Source organism: Loxodonta africana, chromosome 13 (assembly GCF_030014295.1).
Source record: "Loxodonta africana isolate mLoxAfr1 chromosome 13, mLoxAfr1.hap2, whole genome shotgun sequence".
In the NCBI taxonomy this organism is placed as follows: Eukaryota; Metazoa; Chordata; class Mammalia; order Proboscidea; family Elephantidae; genus Loxodonta; species Loxodonta africana.
Window position 1 is genome coordinate 61199272 of NC_087354.1, and position 27876 is coordinate 61227147.

General features: G+C 36.7%; 1 protein-coding gene across 2 annotated transcripts in view; it reads right to left on the bottom strand.

Annotated features, from left to right (window-relative positions):
- UNC13C (unc-13 homolog C) overlaps nt 1–27876 on the bottom strand; it is a 633353-nt gene that overhangs the window by 327974 nt on the left and 277503 nt on the right. For both annotated transcript variants that reach the window (XM_064267528.1, XM_064267529.1), the window contains 3 exons: nt 11083–11252; nt 8038–8153; nt 5754–5917 (listed from right to left, as the gene is read on the bottom strand). In XM_064267528.1, the coding sequence (XP_064123598.1) occupies nt 5754–5917; nt 8038–8153; nt 11083–11252 (450 nt within the window). The remainder of the gene's footprint in view (nt 1–5753; nt 5918–8037; nt 8154–11082; nt 11253–27876) is intronic.

The following is a 27876-nucleotide window of genomic DNA, read 5'->3' on the forward strand; positions in this document are numbered from 1 at the left end:
GATGAAGGTGGTGTGCTAAAAAATACTTAAATACAGCATAAATGCTAAAATAGGTACCAACGTCAGCTTAATTAAACTTTTCTGTTTCACTTTGCTTGTGTTTGGCAACTGTCATGGACTGAATTGTGTCCCCAAATATGTGTCAACTTAGCGAGGCCATGATTCCCAATATTGTGTGATTGTCCACTATGTTGTCATCTGATGTGATTTTCCTATGTGCTGTAAATCCTACCTCTATGATGTTAATGAGGCAAGATTAGAGGCAGTTATGTTAATGAGGTAGGACTGAACCTACAAGATTAGGTTTTGTTTTAAATCAATCTCTTTTGAGATACAAAACAGAGAAGCCAGCAGAGAGACGTGGGGACCTCATACCACCAAGAAAACAGCCCCAGGAGCTGAGCACATCCTTTGGACCTGGGATCCCTGCACAGAGAAGCTCCTAGACCTAGGGGAAGATTGGTGACAGATAGAAAAAGCCTTGCCCTGGAGCTGGTGTCCTGAATTCAAACTTTCAGCCTCCTAGACTGTGAGAGAATAAATTTCTCTTTGTTAAAGCCATCCACTTGTGGTATTTCTGTTATAGCAGCACTAGATGACTAAGACAGCAACTGATAATCTCTGACATTCAGAGATATGCCAGAGATGAGAATAAATGTGATTCTAATAAACAGCTGCTTCAGATTCATTCAATTACAAATACATATTGAGTTTCTGTCATGCACTCAGGATTTCTTACAAAGCAGCAATGAAAGACATGACTACTCTCTTCAGCGTTTCAGTATGTAAATTCGAAAATGGAATTCAAGTGCACCTTTGAGTGATTCCATTCTGTTATCTCTCTTAAACATAATTATGTATATATTATATCAACATATTAATATAAAATGGGTACTGTACCTGCATGTTTTCATATAAGAACAATTTCCAACAACTAATGCTCAACAGTAAATAATAAGTGAGGAGATTGTACTTTTGTTGGTAGTGTTCTTTTTAGTAGTTATCCCATTACCAAATAATAGAAATGTTTTTTATTCTGGGAAGATGGTAAATTTTGTATTCAATGCTCGAATAAACAGTTAATTAAAAATATCAATCCATGATCAAATATATGACAATTAGATATAATCTACCACTTATTTGCTTATCATTGAAGTATACTTGTCAATTTATCACAAAAAGCCAAGACATTCTTTCTTTATGTCAATCTGCCTTGCTTTCCCTCTCTAGACCAATGGTTGGCAATCTATGGCCCGGAAGCCAAATCCAGCCTGCAGTTTTTGCTTTTGTAACTAAGTTGTTATTGCAACATAGCCTCACTCATTTGTTTACTTACTATCTGTGGCTGCTTTTGCATTACAACTGCAGAATGGATCAGTTGTGATAGGGACTGTAGGGCTTGAAAGCTGAGATAGTTACTATCTGATCCATTACTAAGGAAATTTGTTGACTCATGCAAACCAGACTGTTATCTAGTGTGAACAGGGGCTTTGTTAAGCCTGAGTTTTATAAACAGGCTAGGACGCAGTTGACCTGCAGACCATTCAATTCCAAATGAGTACCCCCCAAAAAAGGATTTTAGTACTGTTATTATTTACTTGGGCTAAGAGGCAAGGGGATGTGCAATGCAATGAGATAAAGAAAAGTTAATTCTCTTATTTTCGATTATCATATAGTTCCCATTTTTCTGTACTAATATGACTATGTTTCTCAGAATGTTGAAAACATAAAAATGAAAGTAATCTAATATCAGCTCACACAATATTTTGTAATAAGCTTAACCTGATCCTTTCCTTTTACTGGGATTCTTTCTTGAAGCAAGTTGTTTTGGCATGGTTTTTTAACCTAGGTCTCTTTGGGCATAATAGTTAATTTACTTTCAACTATTAATTATAGTTGCATTTTAATTGTGTTCAAGCTTTATACGAGGTGCTCTGCTGAATTATAGCTGTTAGCATGAGACGAAGCAGATGGCAAAGTCTCAGACTCCATTATGGCTGCCCAATTACACAATAGGTTGCCCCTAAAGGAATGAGCTCCCTGTTACTGGGTTTGTACAAGCAGAGTGATGACTTCTGGTCAGGGATGTAGTAACAGGGCTTCTGCTTTGGGAGGGAAGTTCAGTTAAGTGACTTTTAAGGTCCCTTTTGAGTCTAAGCATCTGTAAGTCTTTATTATTTAGCATCAAAACATTCTATAAGCTGAAACGTCATACTTTCTCTATAGTTATAAAACTCATTCTTACATTATGCTGTTCTAGAGTTATTTGGCTGTGATTAAATGCAATGTACAGTAAACTTGGAAAAGGAGCACTGATTTTGCTCCAATCCACATCAATCATTGAAAAAAAAAACCACCGCCATTGAGTCAATTCCAACTCATAGCAACCCTATAGGAGTTTCCAAGGAGCACCTGGCAGATTCGAAATGCCGACCTCTTGGTTAGCAGCCATAGCACTTAACCACTACGCCACCAGGGTTTCCATCACCAAGGTTATAAAGGCAGTTGCTGTCAGAAGCACATCCGAAGCCATTGCACTGTCTCGCCCCTAATATTAGACTATTCCCTTCCTTTCCGTATTAAATCAGTGTTGCTAATTCAGTAAAACGAAGACTTGTTTAGTACCCATGAAACCCAGATACGGTACTTAATGCGATATGCACATCACTTCTTTGAAGAATTTCAGTAAGACTTTACTTGTCTCATTACTTGCCTATAGTTTGATAAGTGCGTTTGGTTCAGATGTGTGGTGTGATAGACTATTCATATGCATGTATTAGAAGACTTTTCTTTCATATTAGTGGTAAAATCATATTTCATTTAACTGACTAGACACTGGTGCAGATGTTCGATTAATATCAGCCATCTCAATCATTGAGCATCTAGTCAGTTAAATGAAATATGATTTTACCATTAATATGAAAGAAAAGTGTTCTAATACATGCATATGAATAGTCTACATATCACACCACACATCTGAACCAAATGCACTTATCAAACTATAGGCAAGTAATAAGACAAGTAAAGTCTTACTGAAATTCTTCAAAGAAGTGATGTGCGTATCGCATTAAGTACCGTATCTGGGTTTCATGGGTACTAAACAAGTCTTTGTTTTACTGAATTAGCAACACTGATTTAATATTGAAAGGAAGGGAATAGTCTAATATTAGGGACAAGACAGTGTAATGGCTTTGGATGTGCTTCTGACAGCAACTGCCTTTATAACCTTGGATAAACCCAAACCAAACCAAACCCACTGCTGTCGAGTTGATTCCAATTCATAGCAACCCTATAGGACAGAGTAGAACTGCCTCATAGAGTTTCCAAGGAGCGCCTGGCAGATTCGAACTGCTGACCTTTTGGTTAGCAGCAGTAGCACTTAACCACTACGCCACCAGGGTTTCCATAACCTTGGATAGTACACTTCAAACATCAGGGCTTAAGTTTCCTTGGATATCAAATATGAAATTAGTTTGCAAACCTTAGAGTGTATAAAAATCACCTGAATGGTTTGTTAAAACACGACTGCTAGGACCCAATAAAAAACTGGGCAAAGGAGATGAACAGACATTTTCTCAAAAGAGGATATTCAAATGGCCTACAGACACATGAAAAGATGCTCAATGTCATTAGCCATCAGAGAAATGAAAATCAAAACCGTAATGAAATACATTTCACTTCCATTAGTGTGGCTAAGAGTTTTAAAAAAAAAAAAACCCACAACAACAAAAAAGAAAATAACAAATTTTGATGAGGATATGGGGAAATTGGAACCCTTATCAATTGCTGGTGGGAATGCAAAATGATACAGCCATTGTGGAAAACAGTGTGGCAGTTCCTTAAAGAATAAAAATAGAACCACCACATGACCCAGAAATTCCAGTCCTAGGTACACACCCTAGGGGTCTAGGAGAAGTGGCAGACAGACATATGCACACCTATGTTCATTGCAGCACTTTCACAATAGCAAAAAGCTGGAAACAACACAAGTGTCCATCAACGGATGGATAAGCAAAGTGTGCTACATACACCCAATGGGATACTATTCAGTGATAAAGAAAAATGAGTTCCCGAAACATCTTGGAACATAATGAACCTGGAGGCCATTATGTTGAGAGAAATGTCAATCACAAAAGCAAAAACAAATATCATATGCTCTCACTTTTATGAAATGAGACAAATAGGCAAATATACTGAAACTAATGTTAATTAGTGGTTACTTTTTTTTTTTTTTTTTTACCAGGGATAGCAGGGGTGGGGGAGAGGAATTCAGTCTCTATACAGTAAAGACGTCATTTCTGGTGATAGGAAAGGTAACACCAAATGAGGGTGAATTGTGCATACCTTGACAGAGGTAAACAACATCACTAAAACGTACATGAGAAAAAAGGACCTTTTGGTAATTGCGGTGACATGTATAATTTTGAGACAACAGGAATAAAACCAAAAAATACACGTATGTATGCAGACAAATACTTGTCTAGGTAGGTATATGTGAGCATATATAGATGTATGTGTATATGTGTATATGCATGTATGTGACTGTATGTGCATATATATTCATATATACAATAAAACACATAGGGGGCATATTATGGATACTTTTTTGACATAACCAAATGCATCACAGGATTGGTTTTCTGGGTTTGAAGCATTAGGACTATAGTCTCATGAGACATCTCAGTCAATTGGCGTAATATAGTTCATAAAGCTCATGTTCTACATCCTTGTTTGGTGAGTAGTGTCTAGGGTCTTAAAAGCTTGTGAATGGCCATCTAAGATACAACTATTGGTCTCTACTCATCGGGAATAAAAGAGAAGAAGGACACCAAAGACTCAAAGAAAAACTAGTCTACAGGACTAATAGTCTACACAAACCACAGACTTATCTACCCTGAGACCAGAAGAACTAGATGGTTTTCAGCTACCACTAATGACTGTTCTGACCAGGACCACAATAGATGGACCCTGATGGAATGAGAGAAAAATGTGGAAGAGAATCTCAAATTCCTACAGAAAGAACAGACTTACTGTACCAGTTGGGACTAGAGGACTCCCTGAGACTATTGTCCTGAGTTATTCTTTAAACCTTGAACTGAAACTAGCTTTTGAGGTCACCTTTTAGTTAATAACAGATAAGCTCACAAAATAAAGACTATCACCCATGAGTACTATGCTCCTTTAAAAAATCATCTATAAGAGGCCAAATGGTCAACAATTACTTAAAACAAAGATGAGAATGTAAGGGGACAGGGAAACTAGATTAATGGAAACAGAAAAACCAGAATGGAAATATTGAGAATGGTCACTCATTGCGAAGAATCTAACCAATGCCACTGAACAACCTGTGTATAAATCTTTGAATGGGAACCTAAACTGCTGTGTAAACCTACCCTGAAAACATAATAAAAATATTAATAATAATAATAAAGCACAATTGCTAGGGCCCACCCTCAGCTGGTTTTGGATGAGGCCCACTATTCTGCATTTGTAACAAAGTCCCAAGTGTTTCTGATACTGCTGCTCTGGGACCATACTTTCAGTAAAGAATACTGCTGGGAAGATGGTGGCAGTGACTCTCCAGATTGTTAAATACTTTACAGCTACAAAAGGCGGGGCATTCAGCATCAAACATTCACGTTAAAAAAAATCTCTTAAATCAAATTTTCATGTAGACTGGATGAGTAAAATGGATACTTTTTCTTTAGATTTCAAACAGATTTTTGAACAAGAAAATGTTCTGAAGAACTTACGTCATTGCTTGATAAATGGATTCAATCCCGTAACGCATAGCAAATTCATCCACTATTTCTTGGGAAGCATCATCGAAGAAAACCTTCCAGGCTTCATCTCCTTTGACCTCTGGGATTTTCACTCCACCATTAGATTTCACTTCAGTCAAGTAATGGAACAGATTCTAAAGTAAGAGGGTTTTCAATTATTCTGTAATTCCTCACAATAGTCCAGAAATATTTAACTACAACTTTCAGTAAAATACACTTGTAATTGCTTCTAATGTTTCATCAGCATTTATAGGCAATAGGAATATCTTGTATTTTTATTAACTCACCTCATCTGTTATACAAAATCTGCTTTCATTTCTGCTTGGGTCTCTACAGACTTATTGATTCAAATGTTCTTTGTATACCAAAACATTTTTAGAAGGAAATGAAATCTTTTGCACTTAAACATTTCTACATGCTAGAACATGACAGCGATTTTGCATTCATGGGCTCTGAGTAAACTGCAAAGCCCTGGACAAATAACGTTGTTATGGCTATGTTAGTACATCATTTGGTTATGTACATGATATTAGAAAGGCTTTGGCTGCAAAATGGTAGGAGGCAGGGCATTCACTGAGGTTGAAAGGAATGTTTGAGAATTCTGTAATGAAAAAATCACTACCCACAATTCAAGTGTAAGAACTGCTGCATGGGTGTAACCTGAGTCAAATGAAGCACCCTTTTTGGGTTGTTCTTTCTGGTCCTTGGACCAGCAGGAAAGATTCTGAAAAGCAAAGAATAATGCTGTTTGTCTGATCCTGAATCTTTTCCACTCACATCTTAAAGCCAGAATTGGCTCCACATCATGGCCAGGTCAAGCAAGCTCTTTTTATTGGTCTGAAAACAGAAACAACTTTCTTGAAAGACTATGACAGACCAGATTATTGTCAGGAAGTTAAGCCTAGGTCCTATACCTAATTACTGGTGCAATATGTAAATAACTTAAACACTGTTCCTCATTCCTTCTTTAGAAGAATGGAGTGCAAATAATTATATATATAAATTTTCATAGATATATTTTAAAAATAGTATGTAAAAGAGAAAAGGTTCTTTCAGCTGTCTTTTTCTGTCTTGGGAAAGTATTCGCTCTTTACCCTTTTTTATGACTTAAAAGATTTAGATTAAACTTAGATTTTCTTAGTTCATTAGAATAATTTCTACTTTATCAATATTGTGAGTTTGGATATCATCTGTGTGATTTTCACATTTTTTTCAACATTTTACAGGCGTACAATTTATTGACAGCAGTTAAGATAATTGTCTGTGCAACCCTACGCTTAATCAATGCAATATTTCCATTGTTACCTTTTTGAATGTGAGGGAAGGTACATTGTTCAGTCTCACCTCCTATGTTTTGATAAATGGGACAAGTATCATTTTCATCAGAGAAAGGCTCTGGTGACACCTGTATCTTCACTCTCAGATGCAAAGCAGCCAATAGGAAACCAAGATTATTTGTCTGATGTATCTATCTATACTGAAGCACACAAGGGCCTGGTGAATCCGTCTTTGGATTCATGTTGGATGGTCTCCACCTCCCTCCAGGTCCAATCAGACCCTACCTTTTGGGTGAGTTATTCTCTACTCCCATGAGTAGGGTAACCACATTCTCCATACCTATATGTATCTGTGGGAATGAGTAGTTAGAATGGAGGAGAGTTTAATAAATATGAAGTCCTTTGTTGTACTCAGAAGAAGGAAGAAAAAAATGACTGCTTATCACATTGATTCTCAAAAGTCATTGATAGATCAGCATTTTTAATATTTTTGGTTATAAACGATGCTCCTAATTAAATCTTCAAAAAATCTGAACACTACCTCAGGATTCTCAAGAACAATCATGATTTGGATCACCTCCTGAATAAGTAAAGTACTGTATCCTTCAATGCTTTAAAATAGTTATCATGACTCGTTTCCTCAATGGCCACTTTTTAACATTCTTTTTCTTCCTTGGAAGAACAGTAATCTAATTTAGTCTATTTATGCATTATTATCTTACTGCCCTATTTATTAGCACCTGACTCATGTGCTTGTTTCTAAACTCTAATTAGACTACAACCTTTACAGGGAGAAATACATAAGCTTTTTGATACCCTAGGACCTCACCTACTATAATATTGTACACAGAGTAAGAATTCCAGTAACAACTCCATAAACCTAATTCAATTATTTTCAAACCAAATATTTTGTTGCATGATCCATAATCAAGATCAGTTCTTTTTCTAGGTTTTATTATTAATATAATTCATCTTACCTCATGTAGACACGTGTACTGTACATGGTATGGAGCAACCTTCTCCTCTCCCTTCATTTCCACGTTGATTTTCAATCGAATGGCCCCAGATACAGCTGATTTATCTGTCCGTTTCTCTGATGAAGCAAAACGTAACCATGTCATTTTCACCAATGCCATATTTTGCATACAAGTTCTCAAAAGTTTAAAAAAAAATTTTAAGTGGCTAAATCCCTTTTTAAATTAATACTTGACTATTAACCATAATCGTCCTCAAATAAAAATTAAAATGTTTGCTTGTCATATCATTGTGACTGTCAAACAGCATTGCAGATAATTTAAATAAAAAAACAGTCAATTAAAAAAAAAATTCCTTGCCATTGAGTCGATTCCGACTCATAGTGACCCTATAGGACAAAGTAGAACTGCCCCATAGAGTTTCCAAGGAGCGCCTGGTGGATTCAAACTGCCGACCTTTTGGTTAGCAGCCATAGCTCTTAACCACTACGCCACCAAGGTTTCCAAATTCTTAGATAAATTATCGTGTACTTGATAAGTTTATAAAATGAAATTAAATAAATAATTTGGGCAGTTAAAAACAAGATAACTAAAATACGAAGTTAACCAGGAAACTATTGTATTTATAACCAGGAAACTTATTTATCTGTTGCTTCTTTTCGTTTATGTGTTTGAAAAGATAAACCAAAGTTCTGGCTAACAAAAAAATCTGTTAGTTAAGTGATAACTCACATTGTAATCACTGTCAGTGACTAAGACCTACAGCTTGTGTTTACTTATAAGTGTTGGATTAACTGGTTAGTTGAATAGAATAAATATGCAATTCTGTCAAGTTTGTGTGTGTGTGTGTGTGTGTCCAGTATCAAAATTTTGAGAGAAATAAAGGTATAGTCACAAAATTCCTTGCATTTGAATGTAGGTAGGGAACCTAAGCTTGATACTCATTTCACAGGTGAAATACGAAGAGGTATGGGGCCCCGTTTCATAAATGAAACATGAGGAGGTAAACTGATGCAAAGTTAGCGGTAGAGATGTGGCCCTCTTTCTAAACATAGTGTATTTTTAGCCACGTAAGATGCAGTTAAATCACAGAGCCTACTTTCTTCTTGTTGAATGTATGCTGACTTCTCATTCTTACTATTTAATAATCATTATTTTGCATGGATTTTTCACTTAGGAGTGCTAGGAGCATGAGCATTTCTCCTCCTGGCTGGGAGACAGTTGATAGCTCAACAAACATTAAAGTCCTTTTCTGAGGCCAAGTGAAAAGCAAGTCCTTGGGATTTTTTCTTTCTTTCTTTTCCTCACAGAGCTTTTTCCAGAGGAGTTTTACTGGCTCTTTGATTTCACTATCATTATCCCAATGGATTCACGGGAAGCTGGCTGTCCGGGCCCCTATGCCTTTTGGCTAAAATTCCTCTGTCTGATGAATTCTAAGTGATGAAGAAGGAAGAAAGTTGTACAGAGAGTGAAATTAGGACACCAGAGTACTAACTGATGGTGAGTAGACGAAGGCTTACAGTGTGTTGTTTCACATCTTCCCCTTATAGACTGAAGGACCATTTCAGCACGGGTGCTGGGGAGGAGGTGTTGTTAGTAGCACATTCAAGTTCCTCGGTAAACTTAATATACCCATGTACATTATGTCAAAAGAACGAATTTGAGGAACTTTTATTCTGGATTTTAATGTGACCACCTCAATTATTACGGAAAAGATGTCTGTATGTAGGTGAGCTTCTTTAAAGCACAGTTTGTGAGTATTGGACAGAGTAAATGATCTGAAATTTATCCTTGCCTAACATATCTGCTCTCATAACTAGTTATTTAATAATGTAAGCAAGATGTGGGGGGATGCTCATTATAGCTGAGGGAAAAATTCTACTCCAATAATTTTTTAATGTAGGAGCACTGATTTTCTTTAAGGAATATTTCTTTAACATATTTTTCGACAATGAGTTCTTAGTCTAGTTTGAATCATTTCTGTCCAGATAAATTATACATCTCTGTTTCTTTAAAATACTGTTTCATTAATTCTAAGTACCCTTCTCCCTTCACTTTGTCAAATATTATGTTACTTGAACTATGCAGGTTTTTATAAATCCAAAAGCAATCTTTAATTCACTAAAATATATTGGCATACTAAATGGTGATCCTACAAAAGTCTTTTTTGATTCACAGCCAGATAGCCCTCAAAAATGTAATTAAGACAGTTCAGAAGATATGATTAAGAAATCTCTGGATCATATCCTTTATGGAAACTGAGGTGACCCATAATTTTTATGATTATTAAATCTGTACTGAAGATTCTAGGTTATTATTCAATTCTTGTAAAAGTCAAATTAAAACCTATCTTTATTTAATTCCTGATTCCATAATAGTTTTTCATTTAAAAAACCATGCCAATAAACATTCTCAATATCTTTGTCATCAGTCAGTACAAGTCCACATATGTACTTGGCTTTGCCAACTAAAACCTCTATTTCTATCATCATTTGAAAAACATCCAAAATAGATTTTTTTTTTTCCTTTATTGCCAACATTTCATTAAGGCACCAGAAGGAAATAAGTCAAAACAGCATTAAATCATTGGTTGATTATTTGTTTCTCCTACTGTTGGCTTTTAAAGCTTTTGTTTTATGAATTAAAAAATTAAGAACAATACAAGATTTTTCTCTAAAAGACCTCCAGTTGGCTTTTTTTACTCACGTATTTCAGTAATGCTGAATTTGAATAAATAATTACCACCTTTAATTTCTAATGAAATTAAGCCACCTAAAGTCCAACCATTTTTACCTGTATGGGAATATGGTGTCCTGGTGGTGAAGTGGTTAAGAGCTTGGCTGCTAACCAAAAAGTGTATGTGTTAGACAGTTCAAATTCACCAGCTGCTCCTTGGAAACCTTATGGGGCAGTTCCACTCTGTCCCATAGAGTTGCTGTTGACTCAATGGCAATGGGCTTTGTTTTTGTGATATAGGAATATACTTCATGCCACAGATACTCTGAAACTTTATAGAAATTGTTTTCAAATAGACCTAAAGATAGTCACCTAAGTTGTACCAGACGTCCATTTCTCCACTCAGGGTTCTTACTTCTACAATTGTTTGTCCCAGAAAATCATCTGACTCTTTTTTGAAATGTTGCTTGACTCTGGATTTAATGTCATCATCTTCATCCCACACTCTGACTTTGATTCTGTCTGTGGAGTTATGGCACTCGCTGAAAATAAATGCGGACAAGTTAGCAACCATTGATTACTGCTCCAAATGGCATTCGATGTTAGCAATTTCTGTTAAACCTGTTTGATCTATAAAGACATAGTAAATTACATAATAAATGAGATTTTTCCATTGGCCCATTCCATCCATGGGATGTTGCAGGTATTAAGGATATCGAGGAAAGTTGCATTAGTTGAATCATATTCATAAGGAAAAATCCTGACCTATCCCATCCTATTTCATTTAATTGAACTAGACATAAGGAACCATGGTGGCTCAACAGTTAACACTTGGATGCTAACCAAAAGATTGGTGGTTTGAACCCACTCAGTGGCTTCATGGGAGAAAGACCTGGAAATCTGTTCCTGTAAAGATTACAGCCTAGGAAACCCTATGGCACAGTTCTATTCTGTCCTACAGTGTCACTAACAGCCAAAGTTGACTTGATGGCACCCAACAACAACAAACTAGATATAATCATATACACGTCAGAACTCTTTGCTTGGGATATTTTCACCTATTGAGATACTTCATATTGTAAGAGTTATCTTGAACAATATATTTACGGCCCAGAAAATTCTGCACTATGAATATGAAGCTCATTGTATTGTCAGGGGGTTGAGGAAGTGGATTTCACATAGTACAAAATGATAAGCACAAATATTTAATAAACTAACAAAACAGTAAATACATAAGACATTGATAGATCAAGTAGAATTAGAGCAGCAGAATCTTTTGTTTGAAAGATAAACTGCACATTCTAGCCCATTCCTCATTTCCAGGTTTTCTGGGCCCCCCACCCCTTGTCAACAAAAACTACTTAGTATTGCCTACATACACTATGGACTTTGCTGACCCATGATATTTGTATACACTCTTCCCTGTGCTTAGAATGCATCTATCTTCCGTCTCTGCGTGTTAACTAAGTGTTCTTTAAGAGTTAGCTAGTCATTTCATCTGCATAAGTTTTTCTCCAGCTTATTGAGGCAGTTCATGATCAACCCCGAGCTCTGGATATGCCCTGTACGTGCATTCACTCTAGCACTGGGCTCTTTTTCTTGGAGTCTGTGGATGAGTTCAGAGGGTCCCTGAACTTGGATTTGAAGAAAAAGAACAACTTAATCTTTACTTTCCTTCAATTATGGATATAAGCAATAAACAATTATAAATACAGGCAGTATTATAAATATCTGTAAGATTTTGTCACCAATAAAATCAGATATTTACATATAAAATTATAAGTGTTAAGGATCTTGAAATATTATTTATACTTATCATTACTGTACTGATAAATATAATTTATATTCTTTTCAATTCTGTGTTTTATATATTTAATAAACAGAAAGGAGGAGGTTCATAGTCTTTACCAGGTATTATGGATTCAATTATGTCCCCCCCAAAATGTGTGTATCAACTTGATTAGTCATGATTCCTGGTATTGTGTGATTGTTCTCCATTTTGTGATTGCAATTTTATGTTAAAGAGGATTAGGGTGGGATTGTAACACCCTTACCAGGTCACATCCCTGATCCAATTAAAGGGAGTTTTCCTGGGGTGTGGCCTGCACCACCTTTTATCTCTCAAGAGATAAAAGGAAACGGAAGCTAGCAGAGATGGGGGACCTCATACCACCAAGAAAGGGTGCCAGGAGCAAAGCGCGTCCTTTGGACCTGAAGTTTCTGCGCTGAGTTGCTACCAGATCAAGGCAAGACTGATGACAAAGACCTTCCTCCAGAGCCGACAGAGACAGAAACCCTTCCCCTGGAGCCGGTGCCCTGAATTTGGACTTCTAGCCTACTGGACTGTGAGAGAATAAACTTCTCTATGTTAAAGCCATTCACTTGTGGTATTTCTGTTATAGCAGCATTAGATGACTTACACCGGATTTCCAAGTGGGCCCAGGGTGCAAAAATAATTTAAGAAACCTGAAAGTGTGATGTCTTTTCTATTAACCTATGGGGCAAGATCATACAGCATATATAATAATAGGATTTGGAGCCTGATGAGCCTATGTACAAATCCTCATGTCACTATTTCTACTTATCTCAGGAGTTTTCAACACAACATTTTGTCAATTTCTGGAGCGTTTTTGGTTTTCATAAACATAGAAGGGCACCATTGGTACTCAGTAGGCTGAAGCCAGGGATTCAGACACCCTGCCAAACCCTTGTGGTGTAGTGGTTAAGAGCTACATCTACTAACCAAAAGGTCAGCAGTTCAAATCCACCAGGCACTCCTTGGAAACTCAATCGGGCAGTTCTACTCTGTCCTGTAGGGTCGCTATGAGTTGGAATCCACTGGACGGCAATGGGTTTGTTTGCTTTACTGTACAAAAGACCACTGTTTACCATACAAACTGCACAGTTTGAAATGCCCCATCAGGCATTAAAGTGCAAAATCCATTGATAATAATCTCAGCTTGGAACCCAAGTCTTTTATATAAAAAACACCTTGTCTTTTGCATGTTTTAATAGACACTGAAATTTTCAGGAAAGCAACTAATACGTAAAGTCACTAATTACAGGAAGATTTTTTGTTCCTGCTTAGAACTTTACCAAAGGCTATTCTTCATTCTGAAAAATTATATCACCAATATCAAAGCTACACAAAGTAGTAAGTCAAAGTATTTGTATCAGTCTGCAGTTGAAACGGTCACATTCATGCTGATTCTACCAACAGGTGAAAACAGGTATCTACTAAAATATGTATTCTACAGTAGTTGTGTCTGGGTCTTTACATTATGATTTTGTATAAAAAGGGAACTTTGAGTACTGGCTATTTTTAACTGATTTAACCTCTATGAATCTCAGCTTTTTTAATCTATAAAATGAGGTAATAAAACTATGTATCTGCCACTATCCTAATTGTGGTAAGACGTTATCTCATTTATTCCCCATAAACACTTGTAAGAAAGGTATTTTACCTGCAAATAACATGTACAATAAATAACAAGCTCTAGATTATAAAGCTTAATAAGCATCTTAGAATTTATTATTTAACAAGATAAAATATCTGGTCTCATTATGAAGAATTTCTTCAGAGTATAGTTTTTGCTATAAAAGAACGGTAGGATTTTTAAGCTGGTCAAATATACACACAAATTGTAACCCATATAGATAGTAATAATATGTACATATATGTACATATTGCATTGGGCCAATCTGCTACAAAAAGACCTTTTTAAAGTATCAAAAAGCAAAAATGTCACTTTGAGGACTAAGGTGTGCCTGACCCAGCCCATGATGTTTTCACATGCATATGAAAATTGGACAATGAATAAAGAAGACTGAAGAACTGATGCCTTTGAATCATGGTGTTGGCAAAAAATACTGAATATACCATGGATTGTCAGAAGAACAAACAAATGCAAATTAGAAGAAGTACAGCCAGAATGCTCCTTAGAAGCGAGGATGGCAAGACTTCGTCTCACATACTTTGGACATGTTATTAGGAGGCATCAGTCCCTGGAGAAGGACTTCATGCTTTGTAAAGTAGAGGGTCAGTGAAAGAGAGAAAGACTCTCAACGAGATGGGTTGATACAGTCACTGCAACTTTGGGCTCAGGCACAGCAATGATCCTGAGGATGGTGCAGGGCTGGGCAGTATTTCATTCTGTTGTACATAAGGTTGCTATGATTTGGAACTGACTCGATGGTACCTAACAACACATGTACACATATGTATACGTACATGTAGTTTCTATATAGTTCATAAATATATATGCATAAATGCACAGATACACACAAATTATGCAGCAAGAAGAAATAGAAGCAATACTATATTTCTTTCCAAATTTCTGCTAGAAACAGCCCTTTTTTTGATACCAGGTAGAAATACACCTTCCAAATGACTGCTCATATCTCCATTATTGTTTCTACATAAATTTAGTTTGTGTCTTTTTTTTAAATTAGGATGTCATGATTTCAATATGCCCTTGTCAGATTTCCTTCTATTCATCCAATTTCCCATTATCATTTTTTATTTAGCACCTACTAATAAAAAATAGGTTAAAAAAATTATTATTTTTTTTAATAGGCTAGACACAATTGAGGCTTAGTGAGATTAGCAAATTCACTCAACAAAACTCTTAATATCAAAGTAAAAAAAATATATGTGATATTAATTGGTGCAGGAAAAATATAAATAATCATCAATCTTAAACCCCCTGTAATCATACTTGTGACTTTGCTGAGGGAGTTTGTCTGTCTTCATTTCTCATTGATTCTGTTTTTCATTTTTTTTTTAATTAAATAAACTTTTAATTTTAGATCTATGGAAAAGTTGCAATGATTGTTCAGAGTTTCTCTATACCTCCCACCAGATTACCCTCTGGTTAATATCTTACATTACTAACATCTGTTAGAACTGATTGATTGAATTTTAAAATTATTTTATTTTTCCCATAAAGACCAGCCAGTTTCTACTTTTTTCTAAAGAGGTATTTTTGAGAAATAATAATTTAAAACATTTTGGCATCATGTTTTAAGTTTTAAAACGATCAGCAATTTATATTTTGCCCTCCATGGAGTAAAGATGGCAGAGGGACTCCTGTTTCAAATACTGGAAATTACATGAAGGATGAAGGTGTTTGTAATGGAGTAGAACAGAGATTTAGTTTAAGGTGGTGTGGAAAGTCATCCTATATGGATACCCAGCATCTCTGAATACTCTCCTTCCATTCAGCTCTATCTCCCTGAATGCTTCTATCAGGGATGAAAGTAGGTAACTCACATTCCTAGACTGCTTTGTAGCTATGGTCCAGGTATTTGACCTGCATTCAAACAAGATATGAACTCAAAAATGAGCAAAGGGACAGTGTCTCTATTCTGGGGAAATGCTCTTCTGGCAATAATGGTGGTGGTTTCCATTCTTTGGTATGGAGTTCCTGCTATTCACTCCTGAGGGACAAAAGTATTGTTCAGTGGTGTCAATGGTGTTTATTCCAAAGAAACTCTGCAATATAATTGGACATTATTCCTGTAGTGTAGCTTCACAGGCTGTTCTCATCTCTCCAAAGATTCTCGAGAGACCTAATGGTCTATGAAATAATCTTTTTCTGCATAAACTAACCAGAGTGGATTCTGTTGTTTGCCACTGAGAATACTGACTGATGTAGTCATTTTTAAAGAATGGAGGGAGCTGTAACAGAACCTAGAATATGGAGTCGACTCTCTGGAGGAACGATGTGGCAGGCAGTGAAGATTTAATCCCCTCAGGCTGGAAAGCCAACACACTGCGACAAGCAATAGGGAAACAGCTGGTCAAACTGTTTCTTGCTCTACCTGGGAACCTAAACCACCTGAGGCTTTTTATTAGCGGGAATGGTAAGAATAAAATTCAGAATGTTGGTGTGTGCTTATTAAATCTTGCTACTTTCAAAATGTACTGCAGTAGAGATGCACTCAAACCACGGCTAGATGGTCTGCAAACAGAGATGCAAGGAAACACAGCTATGCCAACAGAGGCTCACTCTGCGTGTGACCTGCGGTGGAAATTGACTGAGAATATCATAATTTGGAGCCCTGCAGGGTGGAGAAAATCTAGCTGCTTCTATATCAAAAATTGTATCTATATAAGCAGAGGCTTCCAAGTGCAGCTCGAAAAGAGATAAAATTGTTGCCCCAGGTCTTTTCAAACAACTTCCTTTAGGAGTTCTCTGAGTGACAATGAGAGGGAACTTAGTGGCAAAGATCTGATAAAGGATGGTGCATTCTCACCTTTGCATAGTATTTTACAAGGCCCGAGGCAGCAGCCATTAGTTTAAGGGAGCGGTATTGGTTAGAACAGAACAGCCAGTAGCTAAGAGTTAAAATTTCCAGGCTTTTGTAGTTGATTATAAAATAGCCCTGAAGCACATAGCCTGAAAGCCAGGTAAATCTTCCAGAGAAAAATATTGCCAAACGCGCCTCAGGTTTGGCTGACAACAGAAATAGGAAGTGGGCTCCAAGTGCAGTATCTCCCCAACTAGGAAGGCCACATGCCTGGATTTCCTGGCAATGTCACAATTTACGGTTATTGTAGACCACTGAATGCCTTTGGATTATTTTTAGAGCCTTCCTTCACTCACTTTCACTTTACAGAGTATCTACTGTTAAGTGTAGGTATTGCTAGAATAGGCAAGAAAGTTCTACCAATATGCAGAACCAAGGAGTTGGAGGAAAATGGATAAAAGATAATTCATTCAGAAAGAAGTACCAGGGACTGCCAGGTTGGCTAACCAAATAACTGCTTCTGGAAGGATAGCAGGAAGTCCTGAATACACCTCTCCAGCAGGACTCTATATTTGTTACGTACCAGGACCAGCCCTGTATTTCCTACTTCCACTCTAACTGAATGGGAATTTTTTAAGTGTTGTTATCCTATCTTCTTTCCTTTCCACAATTATACATTGAGAGTGTTGGAGGAAAATAACTTGTCTTTAATTTATATGTCACTGAATGACAATGAAATAAACCTGGATCCTTATGAAAAACCCACTGCCGTGGAGAAACTAAATACGATACAAAGATTGTGGATTTTAAGCTAAATGCAGTAGCTGTATAGTGTTGTGATTACCTACATCGAAAGGGAGAAGATAAATTTATTTCATTTTAAAGTAAACATGTGGGTAGAAAGCATATATCTAAATGTTGAGTAGTCAAAGAAGTAAACAATGGCAGATACTATAAGTTACTTCACACAACAACCTCTCAACACCCTCCGCCTTTCCCTTTCCTATATTTTTGTAATTTCCCAGCCTCCCTTGCAAACTGAGATGGCCATGTGACATGGTTTATCCAATGAGATAAACAGAAGTCTTCTGACACGGTCTCTTCTATTTTCTCTTTTTACTACTCTGGAACGTGGATGGAGAGCAGCCTTCACTAATGATGTTAAAACAGGAAGACAGAGTGAGCTTAGATCCTTGATGGAAAAACTGAATTACCATTTGTTATGGATTGAATTGTGTTCCCCCAAAATATGTTAGAATCCCAACCCCTATGCCTATGTATGTAATTCTGTTTGGAAATAAGAGTTTTCTCTGTTATGTTAGTGAGGCCCTATGAGTGTATGGGGTGGGGTGGGGGGGGTAACCTAAACCTATTATTCATATCTTAATTATAAGGAGTAACACAGACACAGACACAAGCAAAAAGAGGGGAAGACAGATGCCATGTGAAGATCACCAAGGAACTGATGAATGCTGGAAGAGACAAGGAACTTCCCCCAGAGCCAACAGAAGAGAATCTTCCCTCGGGCTGTTTCCCTGAACTGTGAGAAAATAAATTTCTATTCTTTAAAGCCACCCACTTGGGGTATTTCTGTTACAGTAGCACTAGGAAACTAAGATACCACCCTAGCCTCGAAATGTCTATACCTAGAATTCTTTTTGGATGAAATAAATAAATCTTTTTGAGCTAGTGGCTTAATGTGAAAGTGAATGCAATCCTATTTGAATCAAGGGGGAAAATAAAAAGCCTAGTAAGTTCATTTTAAGTTTAATTATTTAAAAAAATAACTATTTTAAAACAAGTTTGATTTATGAACTGTTACTGTACACTTGCTGTGTTTTATGGAATTCACTATTCAAAACGTATTTCACAAACCTGGACTTTTATACAAATATAAGGGTGTACATTTCAGCTGGGAAATGATAGGCTCTGTAGTAAACAGAATTTGGAAGCAAGAGAAATATCTTTATATACAAAAGAAAAATTTATCACATATAGTCCCATTAACTCTCATTGTACTAGCAATTTTCAGCCTGATTAAATAGCTAATTAAGGCCCCTGGTTTAGTTTACTAGTTTGTGAGTTTGAATTTTTTTTTTTTTAATCAACAGAGATTAAGATATTTTAGTGCACAAATGATTAATAAAGTAGCTATTTTTAGGTCCAAGCGATTTGCTTTGTGGTTTTTCTCTTAAGGCTAATTCCCTTCTTAAAGAGTGTTTCATATTTCTAATTTGATATTTTTTCTTTGTTAAAGAAGGGACTTTTTTTTTTTTTCTTACAGAGATAAAGTATTTTATTCCTTCCCAAATTAAAGCGCATTTCCCCTTTCTGGACTCTATTATTATGTGTGTTTTATTTTGTTTTGTTTGTTTTTAATTCACAGATGCCATATCTCTGTAGAGTCAATCACTATTTGGCCAGTTTTCTTTTGGCAGTCATCCAAATGACTAGTATCTTTGTAATTACTTATTCCAGCTTTGCAAATGGTCTCCCTAAGGTGTTTGAATATTTTAAGATTTGAAGTTTCCAGGTATGGCCCAAATATGTATCTTCTACCAGGCGCTCCTTGGAAACTCTATGGGGCAGTTCTATTCTGTCCTATAGGGTCGCTATGAGTTGGAATCGACTCGACGGCACTGGGTTTATGGTTAAAACAAAAATAAAATCTCTTCTTATCCAAGTTAGCAAAGTGCAGCCCCTTCTGGAATGGAGAAGTATCTAGAATGCCTCTAGAGAGGTGCTCCTGGATTTCATAAAGACAATGAAGCCTGATTCCAAGGGGAAAAAAAACAAATTCCTGCTGCAATAGCCCTCCCCTGATGGAAAGTCATTACTAAAGGAACACACAAGCAAACGGTCTTTCAAAATGAAAATAATACCCATGGTCTTGAGCTAGATCTAATGAAATAACTAAAATAGCTCTAACATGACAACTGTATCAGAAAAAAAAGCCAGTAGTAAGTGACATCACCATTAAAAATCATGTGCTTTAAGAATATGTAAATTTTCTAGCTGCATATTTTAAGTACAGCAAAGAAGGTTCTGTCTGTAATTTGTTAAATAGTATTCTACCAGGTTTTATTAAAAGACACAGTAATAAGAGAAATAATATATAGGAATAAACATATACATTCATGTGTGCATTGAAACAAGCTATAAGGGCGTATTTCAAAATATGGGTGGGGGAATTAGTGAAGATTTCTATTATATGTTTTGTATTTTATAGTCTCCTTTCAGCTTTAGTTCAGTCTAGGTTGTGCATTGATTAAGAAAATCATCAGCCAGAAACCTCCTGCAAAACCAGTCCTAAGGTAAAACAGCAGTAGCCTTTCCAACGTTAATTTTCTAGTTACGGCTTAATTCCTTAAACTCTGACCCAACAAATGGAAATACTGTGGTACATTAAACTTTTATATATTCTCTTAGTGGTTATGAATTATGGAACCCATTTTTATTACAACTACCCCCTATTTTCATTACCCTTAACTCCATTATCTTTTAATTCTATCACAGAAAATGGACAAGCCCTAAGTTAAACCATCAACAGTGCAGTTACTTTTCCCTCCTGCATTCATCAGTGACCCCTAAATCACAGGAGTTAAGGTCAAAAAACAGACCAACATTTTACTTTTGTGTACGTTTTCTTTGAGGTTTATATTTCTAGTGTTTAGACTTCGTAGACCCATTCTATGAGCCAATGAATGACATAGAAGACAATAAAAATAAGAACAAGAAAATATTATTAGCGCCACTTTTGAAGAAGAGGTGTTCACGCACTGGCATTTACCGTCGACTGAAGAAGTCCACGTGCTGTAAAGGATCATAGAAACAAAAGGCACAGTATGACCTTATAAGATGCATCCACTTCCCTGCCTCACCTTCTCACCTCACAAGTTAATCATACCTTCTTCAGGGTCTTGGATTATATTTCTATGCATAATATTTTCTTCACAGAATCTAATGTTGCAGAGTAAACTTACTTTAACAGCTGTTTTGAGAATGATTTTAGGCAAGAAACTAGTTTAGAAAAATATGGTAGTGTCCATTTTGCTGGGACAAGAGAGACCATGGAGGAAGAGAGAGATCAGAAAATAGAAGGGTCAAATCACTGTCTCAAGAACATAGGAGAAATGTATATATGTGCAAGTGTGGGGTGGGTGGAAGGTGGGACAGTGGGGTGGTGGTAGTGGTGGTGGTTTCTCCTCACCATTTTTTGGTTCACCATATATTTTCCCAGCTCAGACTTCTGTTCATTGCGTTCCTTAGGGTAAGGATGTCTTTCCCCTACTTCTCTACCTGGTGAACACCTACTTGTCTTTCAAACCCGGATAAAACTTCGCCTCTGTGTGAAAGTTCCCTGGAAGCTCATCTGATTATTTTCAAACCCTACCACCTGCAGTAAGTAGGTATTTAAAAATTATTTACTGAATAAATAAGTGAAATATCACAGCTTAAGAACCATCATGTCGTTGTTGTGTGTCGTCGTGTTGACTCCGAATCACAGAGACCCTATAGGACAGAGTGGAATTGCCCATAGGGTTTCCTGGGGTATAATCTTTACAGGATTACTATGTCTTTGAAGAAATACAGCTAGAATCCTCCTTAGAAGTGAGGATAGTTAGACTTGGTATCATTTACTTTGGACATGTTATCAGGTCCCTCCTGCTCCTAACAGCACCTAAAAATAACAGTCTTTATAGCTGCAGATTGCCACCTCTTTTTTCCCACAAAGCAGCTGGTGGGCTCCAACCTCCAATCTTTCATGTAGCAGCCAGGTGCTTAACCACTGCCCCACCAGGACTCCTAGAATAATCATACTCTTTCTTTTTGTTCCTCATTAAATATTACAAATATGCAGGTTCTAATTTGTGGCATAATAATGTAGCTGAAATTGGACCATTTGCTTGAGGCTGGAAACAGGGTCTACTCTGAATATATGTTTCACGTTTATTTGACATTTAAATAAAGGTGTTATCTTCCCAAAGTATGCGTTTTCTTTAAGTGGTGATATGCTCTTTTCTTAAGTCTCTTTGTCCACAGAGGAGAGCTGTGATTCAGTGATCTCCATAGTCCTGGGTTATAATGAGGAGCAAAAGAAAAAATAACTGTAGGGGCCTGGAACAGTGTGTGTTGCTGTTGTTTTGGGGTTGTCCTATTCTAGTTCTAATATTCCAAAGTTGTGATTAATAGTATAAGAATACATTTTAGCATTTTACTTTCAGGGTCAATTGTGTGTTAGGCAGGATGGGGTGATAGAACAAACTTGGAAAAAGACCTGCCTGTTTCAAATTCCATTTTAGCCATTTACTAGCAATCTGACCTTGGGCAAGTTACACAATTGCACTGACTTTCCATGCCCAATCTATAAAATGAAAATATAAATAATTATCTTTTTAAGAGGATTAGAGATAATATATGTAAAACACTTAGAACTGAGCTAAGACCTTAGTAGGTTTCTGATGACAGCTACCTAGCTAAGTCTAGTTAATTATATCATTCAAACAATCAAATCTATTTTGCCTTTAACAGCAAAGGACAAGTTACCACAAAGATACATAAAACAGGGAAAAATTTGATAGCATAAATATCAAAGCATTGGCAACTGATTAAATAATTGAGGTATACTGATACAATAAAATCTTACTCAACTATTAAAAGTAATCTTTTAGGAATATATTTTGTAATGTGGAAATTTTTATGATCAGTAATAAAGAAAAAACATAGAGTTTACAGAAATGATTCTAATTTTTAAATTGTGTATGTTTTATGTATGCATAAATATCAGTAATATACGTATATATGTCTGTGTGTATGTCTGTATGATTGGAAATATATCTGTATGTATAGCTATACAATTGGATACCAAAATTTTTCTTATCTGTTTAATGGTGATAATAATAGTACCTACCTCAGAATGCTCACTGTAAGAACAAATTAATGTGTGTGTCACTATAAATATTTGCTGAATAAACACATGCTTGTTTCAACCTATTCCACTAACGAGAATCTGTACTTTAAGACTTTCTCCCCATTGTTGCTTATCTGTGAATTACCTGATTAACTATGAAAACAGTGAGCTGCCAGGAAAGAAAATGTAATTTGTGTATTCATTTTGCCTTAATTTGGTATAAGTTTTGCTGAAAATAACTTTTCTGTTTTATAACTTAATTTCGCCTAACCAGTAAATCAAAAAATTAAATTAAAAAAAAAAAAAAACTATGATCTTATTTGGAGCAAGATGAAACTATTCACTATCTTACGTAAACTCAGTACGTAACAGGCAGGAAGGTATCAAAAATCAGAAAGGCCAAACACTATGGGTGGCAGGGAAGCAGCAGTTATTTCTGATTATCTCATAAAGGTTCGTGAGCTCTTCCCAGGCCAAGGAAAGGGGTTGGTGGCCCAGAGAGCCCACTGTTCTTTCTTTGAAAAAGAACTTGGGACAAGGACTTGACTTGGTCCTAGAAAGGAACATATACTCCAATTCAAAGCACTTCCTGCAGTTCAGGAATGTTCCACTTTGCTGGACAAACACTCCATTTTCTGGGTTGTATTTGGTAGCCGCTCATACACACTAAGATAAGTGACGTTTTCTAAACTGAAATATTCTGACTACTGCTTGTACACTCACTGCATATTTACAAATGAATTAAGACTGAAATCCCTATTTGAGCTGGGGCCAGGCCTCACTCACTCATATACTCCAAGTGTGTGGTGCAGTACCTGGCACCAAATAGGAGCCAGGTGCGTGTAGAAGGTGAATTGTGGTTCAAGACATTAAACCTGGGCAGTTGAATTGTGCATATGTTTTCGCAGTACTTCGGAATTCTTACAAATCTTTTTTTCACTGAAACTTGACTAACACAGAAAATAATGTACCTTACTCCCTCCTTATATCCACAAAGCATGAGTAAATGATAAAACAGACGCTGCTTTTGCCTGATTAAGTCACCCAGATTAAAGTAAATAAAAGCATACTTGCATATATTTATCAGAACCTACTAATTCAGTCAAGATGCAGTTAACATCAGAAATTCTCTATCGTATTTAATACAGGGGATTGCTTATACTAGGGATGGTATAGCTGAGAATCCAAAACAGAAGAATAGAGCACCCTAGAAATTAGCAGTAACAGGGAGATGTTACCAACCTTATGCTGGAGGACTACGGAGAAGTGATAGTTTAAAAAAAAAAAAAAAAAGAAGAAGCCCAGAAGCAAGGGCTAGAACCACAGGGGGAACTTCCAGTTGGGAGCGAGAACCAAAGGGAGGTTGACTCATAGAGGAGACCCAGACAGAGTTGGGGGTGCTGTCCAAGGCAGAGAGAGAAGGGGAGAAATAAGCCTGGCTTCTATCTTCCCACCCTCGATCTTGTTGCAGTGCCTCCTCATGGCTAAACCTAGTGGGCAAGGAAATTTGGGAAATGTAGCCTGCAGAGTTCAATACCCTGAGATACACAACAAACTAATAATACTTCAGGGAATAAATGTGAGGGCCAGCATGTATGCCAAGCCCATGAAGAAAATGCCATAGGGAGATACATAAAGCTATACATCTAGCTTGAAATATTTCTTTGGTTCTTTCCCTTACTCCTTTCGGCATTTCTCTGCATTGCTTGAAAAGTCTTGCCATTTGTATCTTGATAGATAAAACCATTTAGTGCTAAAAACATTTTCAAGGGCGTATCATCAAATTCTTCATTTGAGAAAAGGAAATTGGTAAATAATAGACACTTCAATGGCATTTTTTAATGAGATGGAGAAACAAATCACCAACTTCATATGGAAAGGGAAGAGGCCCCAGATAAGTAAAGCATTACCGACAAAGAACAAAGTGGGAGGCCTCAACACTATCTGATTTTAGAAACTATTATACCGCCACAGTAGTCAAAACAGCCTCGTACTGGTGCAACAACAGATACATAGACCAATGGAACAGAATTGAGAATCCAGACATAAATTCATCCACATATGATCAGCTGATATTTGACAAAGGCCCAAAGTCCCTTAAATAGGGGAAAAGACAGTCTCTTTAACAAATGGTGCTAGCGTAACTGGATATCCATCTGCAAAAAAATGAAACAAAACCCGTACCTTACACCACGCACAAAAACTAACCCGAAATGGATCAAAGACCTAAATATGAAATCTAAAACAATAAAGATCATGGGAGAAAAAATAGGGACAACTCGAGGAGCCTTTATACATGGCATAAACAGTATACGAAACATTACTAACAATGGACAAACACCAGAAGAGAAACTAGATAACTAGGAACTCCTAAAAATCAAACAGAAACACTTATGTTCAACCAAAGACTTCACCAAAACAGTAAAAAGACAACCGACAGACTGGGAAAAAAATTTTGGCTGCAACAAATTCAATCAGCAACTAATCTCTAAAATTTGCAAGATACTGAAAACCTCAACAACAAAAAGACAACCTAATTAAAAAATAGGCAAAGGATATGAGCAGGCACTTCACCAAAGAAGACATTCAGGTGGCTAACATACACATGAGGAAATGCTCGTAATCATTAGTCATTAGAAAAATGCAAATTAAAGCTAAAATAAGATACCATCTCACCCCAACAAGGCTAACATTAATCCAAAAAACACAAAATAATAAATGTTGGAGAGTTTGTAGAGAGACTGGAACACTTATACACTGCTGGTGGGTATGTAAAATTGTACTACCACTTTGGAAATTGATTTGGCACTTCCTTAAAAAGCTGGAAATAGAACTATCATAAGATCCAGCAATTCCACTCCTTGTAGTATATCCTAGAGAAATAAGACCCTTTACACAAACAGATATATGCACACCCATGTTCATTGCAGCACTGTTTACAATAGCAAAAAGATGGAAGCAACCAAGGTGCCCATGAATGGATAAACAAATTATGGCATATTCACACAATGGAATACTACACAAGGGTAAAAAACAACGATAAATCCATGAAACACCTCATAACGTGAAGGTTTCTGGAAGAATTTTGCTGAGTGAAATTAGTCACAAAAGGACAAATATTGTCTGAAACCAAGATTATAAGAACTCAAGAAAAGGTTTAAACACAGAAGAAAACATTCTTTGATAGTTATGAGGGTAAGGAGGGAGGGAGAAGGGTATTCACTAATTAGATAGTAGACAAAAATTACTTTAGGTGAAGGGAAGGACAACGCACAATACAGGGCAAGTCAGCACAACCAGACTAATCCAAAAGCTAAGAAGTTTTCTGAATACGACCAAACCCTTCGAAGGACAGAGGAGCAGAGGCAGGGGTCTGGGGACCATGGTTTCAGGGGACATTAAGAAAACATTCTGCGTTCCACTGTGGTGAGTGGCATCTGGGGTCTTAAAAGTTAGTAAGCGACCATCTAAGATGCATGAATTGGTCTCAACCTACCTGGAGCAAAGGAGAATGAAGAAACCAAAGACACAAGGTAATTATGAGCCCAAGAGACAAAAAGGGCCACATAAACCAGAGCCTTTATCAGCCTGAGTCCAGAAGAACTAGATGGTGCCTGGCTACCACCAATGACTGCCCTGACAGGGAATACAACAGAGAATCCCTGATGGAGCAGGAGAAAAATGGGGTGCAGACCTCAAATTCTAGTAAAAAAGACCAGACTTAATGGTCTGGCTAAGACTGGAAGGACCCCAGAGGTCATGGCCCAGGACTCTCTGTTAGCCCAAAACTAAAACCGTTCCCGAAGCCAACTCTTCAAAGACTAGACTGGACTATAAGACATAAAATGATACTGGTGAGGAGTGTGCTTCTTAGCTCATGTAGACACATAAAACTATGTAGGAAGCTCCTGTCTGGAGGCGAGATGAGAAGGCAGAGGGGAACAGGAGCTAGCTGAATGGACATGGGAAATACAGGGTGGGGAGAAGGAGTGTGCTGTCACATTATAGGGAGAGCAACTAGGGTCGTGTAGCAATGTGTGTATGGTTTTTTGTATGAGAAACTGGCTTGAATTGTAAACTTTCACTTAAACCACAATTTAAAAAAAAAGAAAAATAAATAATAAACACTTTTGCATGGTTGTTGTTAGGTGCTCTCTAGTCAGTTCTGACTCACAGTGACCCTATATACAACCAAATGAAACACTACCTAGTCCTGCACCATCCTCACAATCCTTGTTATGCTTGAGCCCATTGTCAAAGCCACTGTCAATCCATTTCATTGAGGGTCTTCCTCTTTTTCTCTGACCCTCTGCTTTACCAAGCATGATGTCTTTCTTCAGGGGCTGATCCCTTCCAATAGATAACCTGTCCAAAGTATGCGAGATGTTGTCTCACCAGCCTTGCTTCCAAGGAGCATTCTGGTTGTAAATGAATTGAAAAAAAATCATGGGAATAAAAATGCTTTGGAAAAATAGTAATGCTCTATACACACGAACTATTATTTTCATAGTCACTCTGTATAAGTAGACTCATAGAAACTCACAGAGAGTCAGAATTGACTTGATGGCAACAGATTTTTTTGTTTGTATCAGTTTATGGGTGCTTAAATACTTTTAACAGTATTGAGTGTTTTTCAGAAAGATGGAGCACACCTTTACCAATCTCCATTTGCAGTGAGCTCAGTTATTACTGTGATTATTTGTGTTCACTACATTACTTAATTAACTGAGTATCATTATCAATATTTCAATAGAACATTACTGTTTAGCACTAAAAAAAACACTAGTAAGGCTTAATGCATTATTTTCTCTAATTTTATCCACTTCTTCAAATTGCTACAATACTTTACATGCCACATGGCACTTTGACTTTAATATATCATGTCCATCCTGATACACACACACGTATATATTTCTTTTTAGTAATTACATAGTTATTTAAGTGTGTCCTAATTGATTTAATTCATCCCCTATATACAGTAGATGAGCATTTAGGTGGTTTCC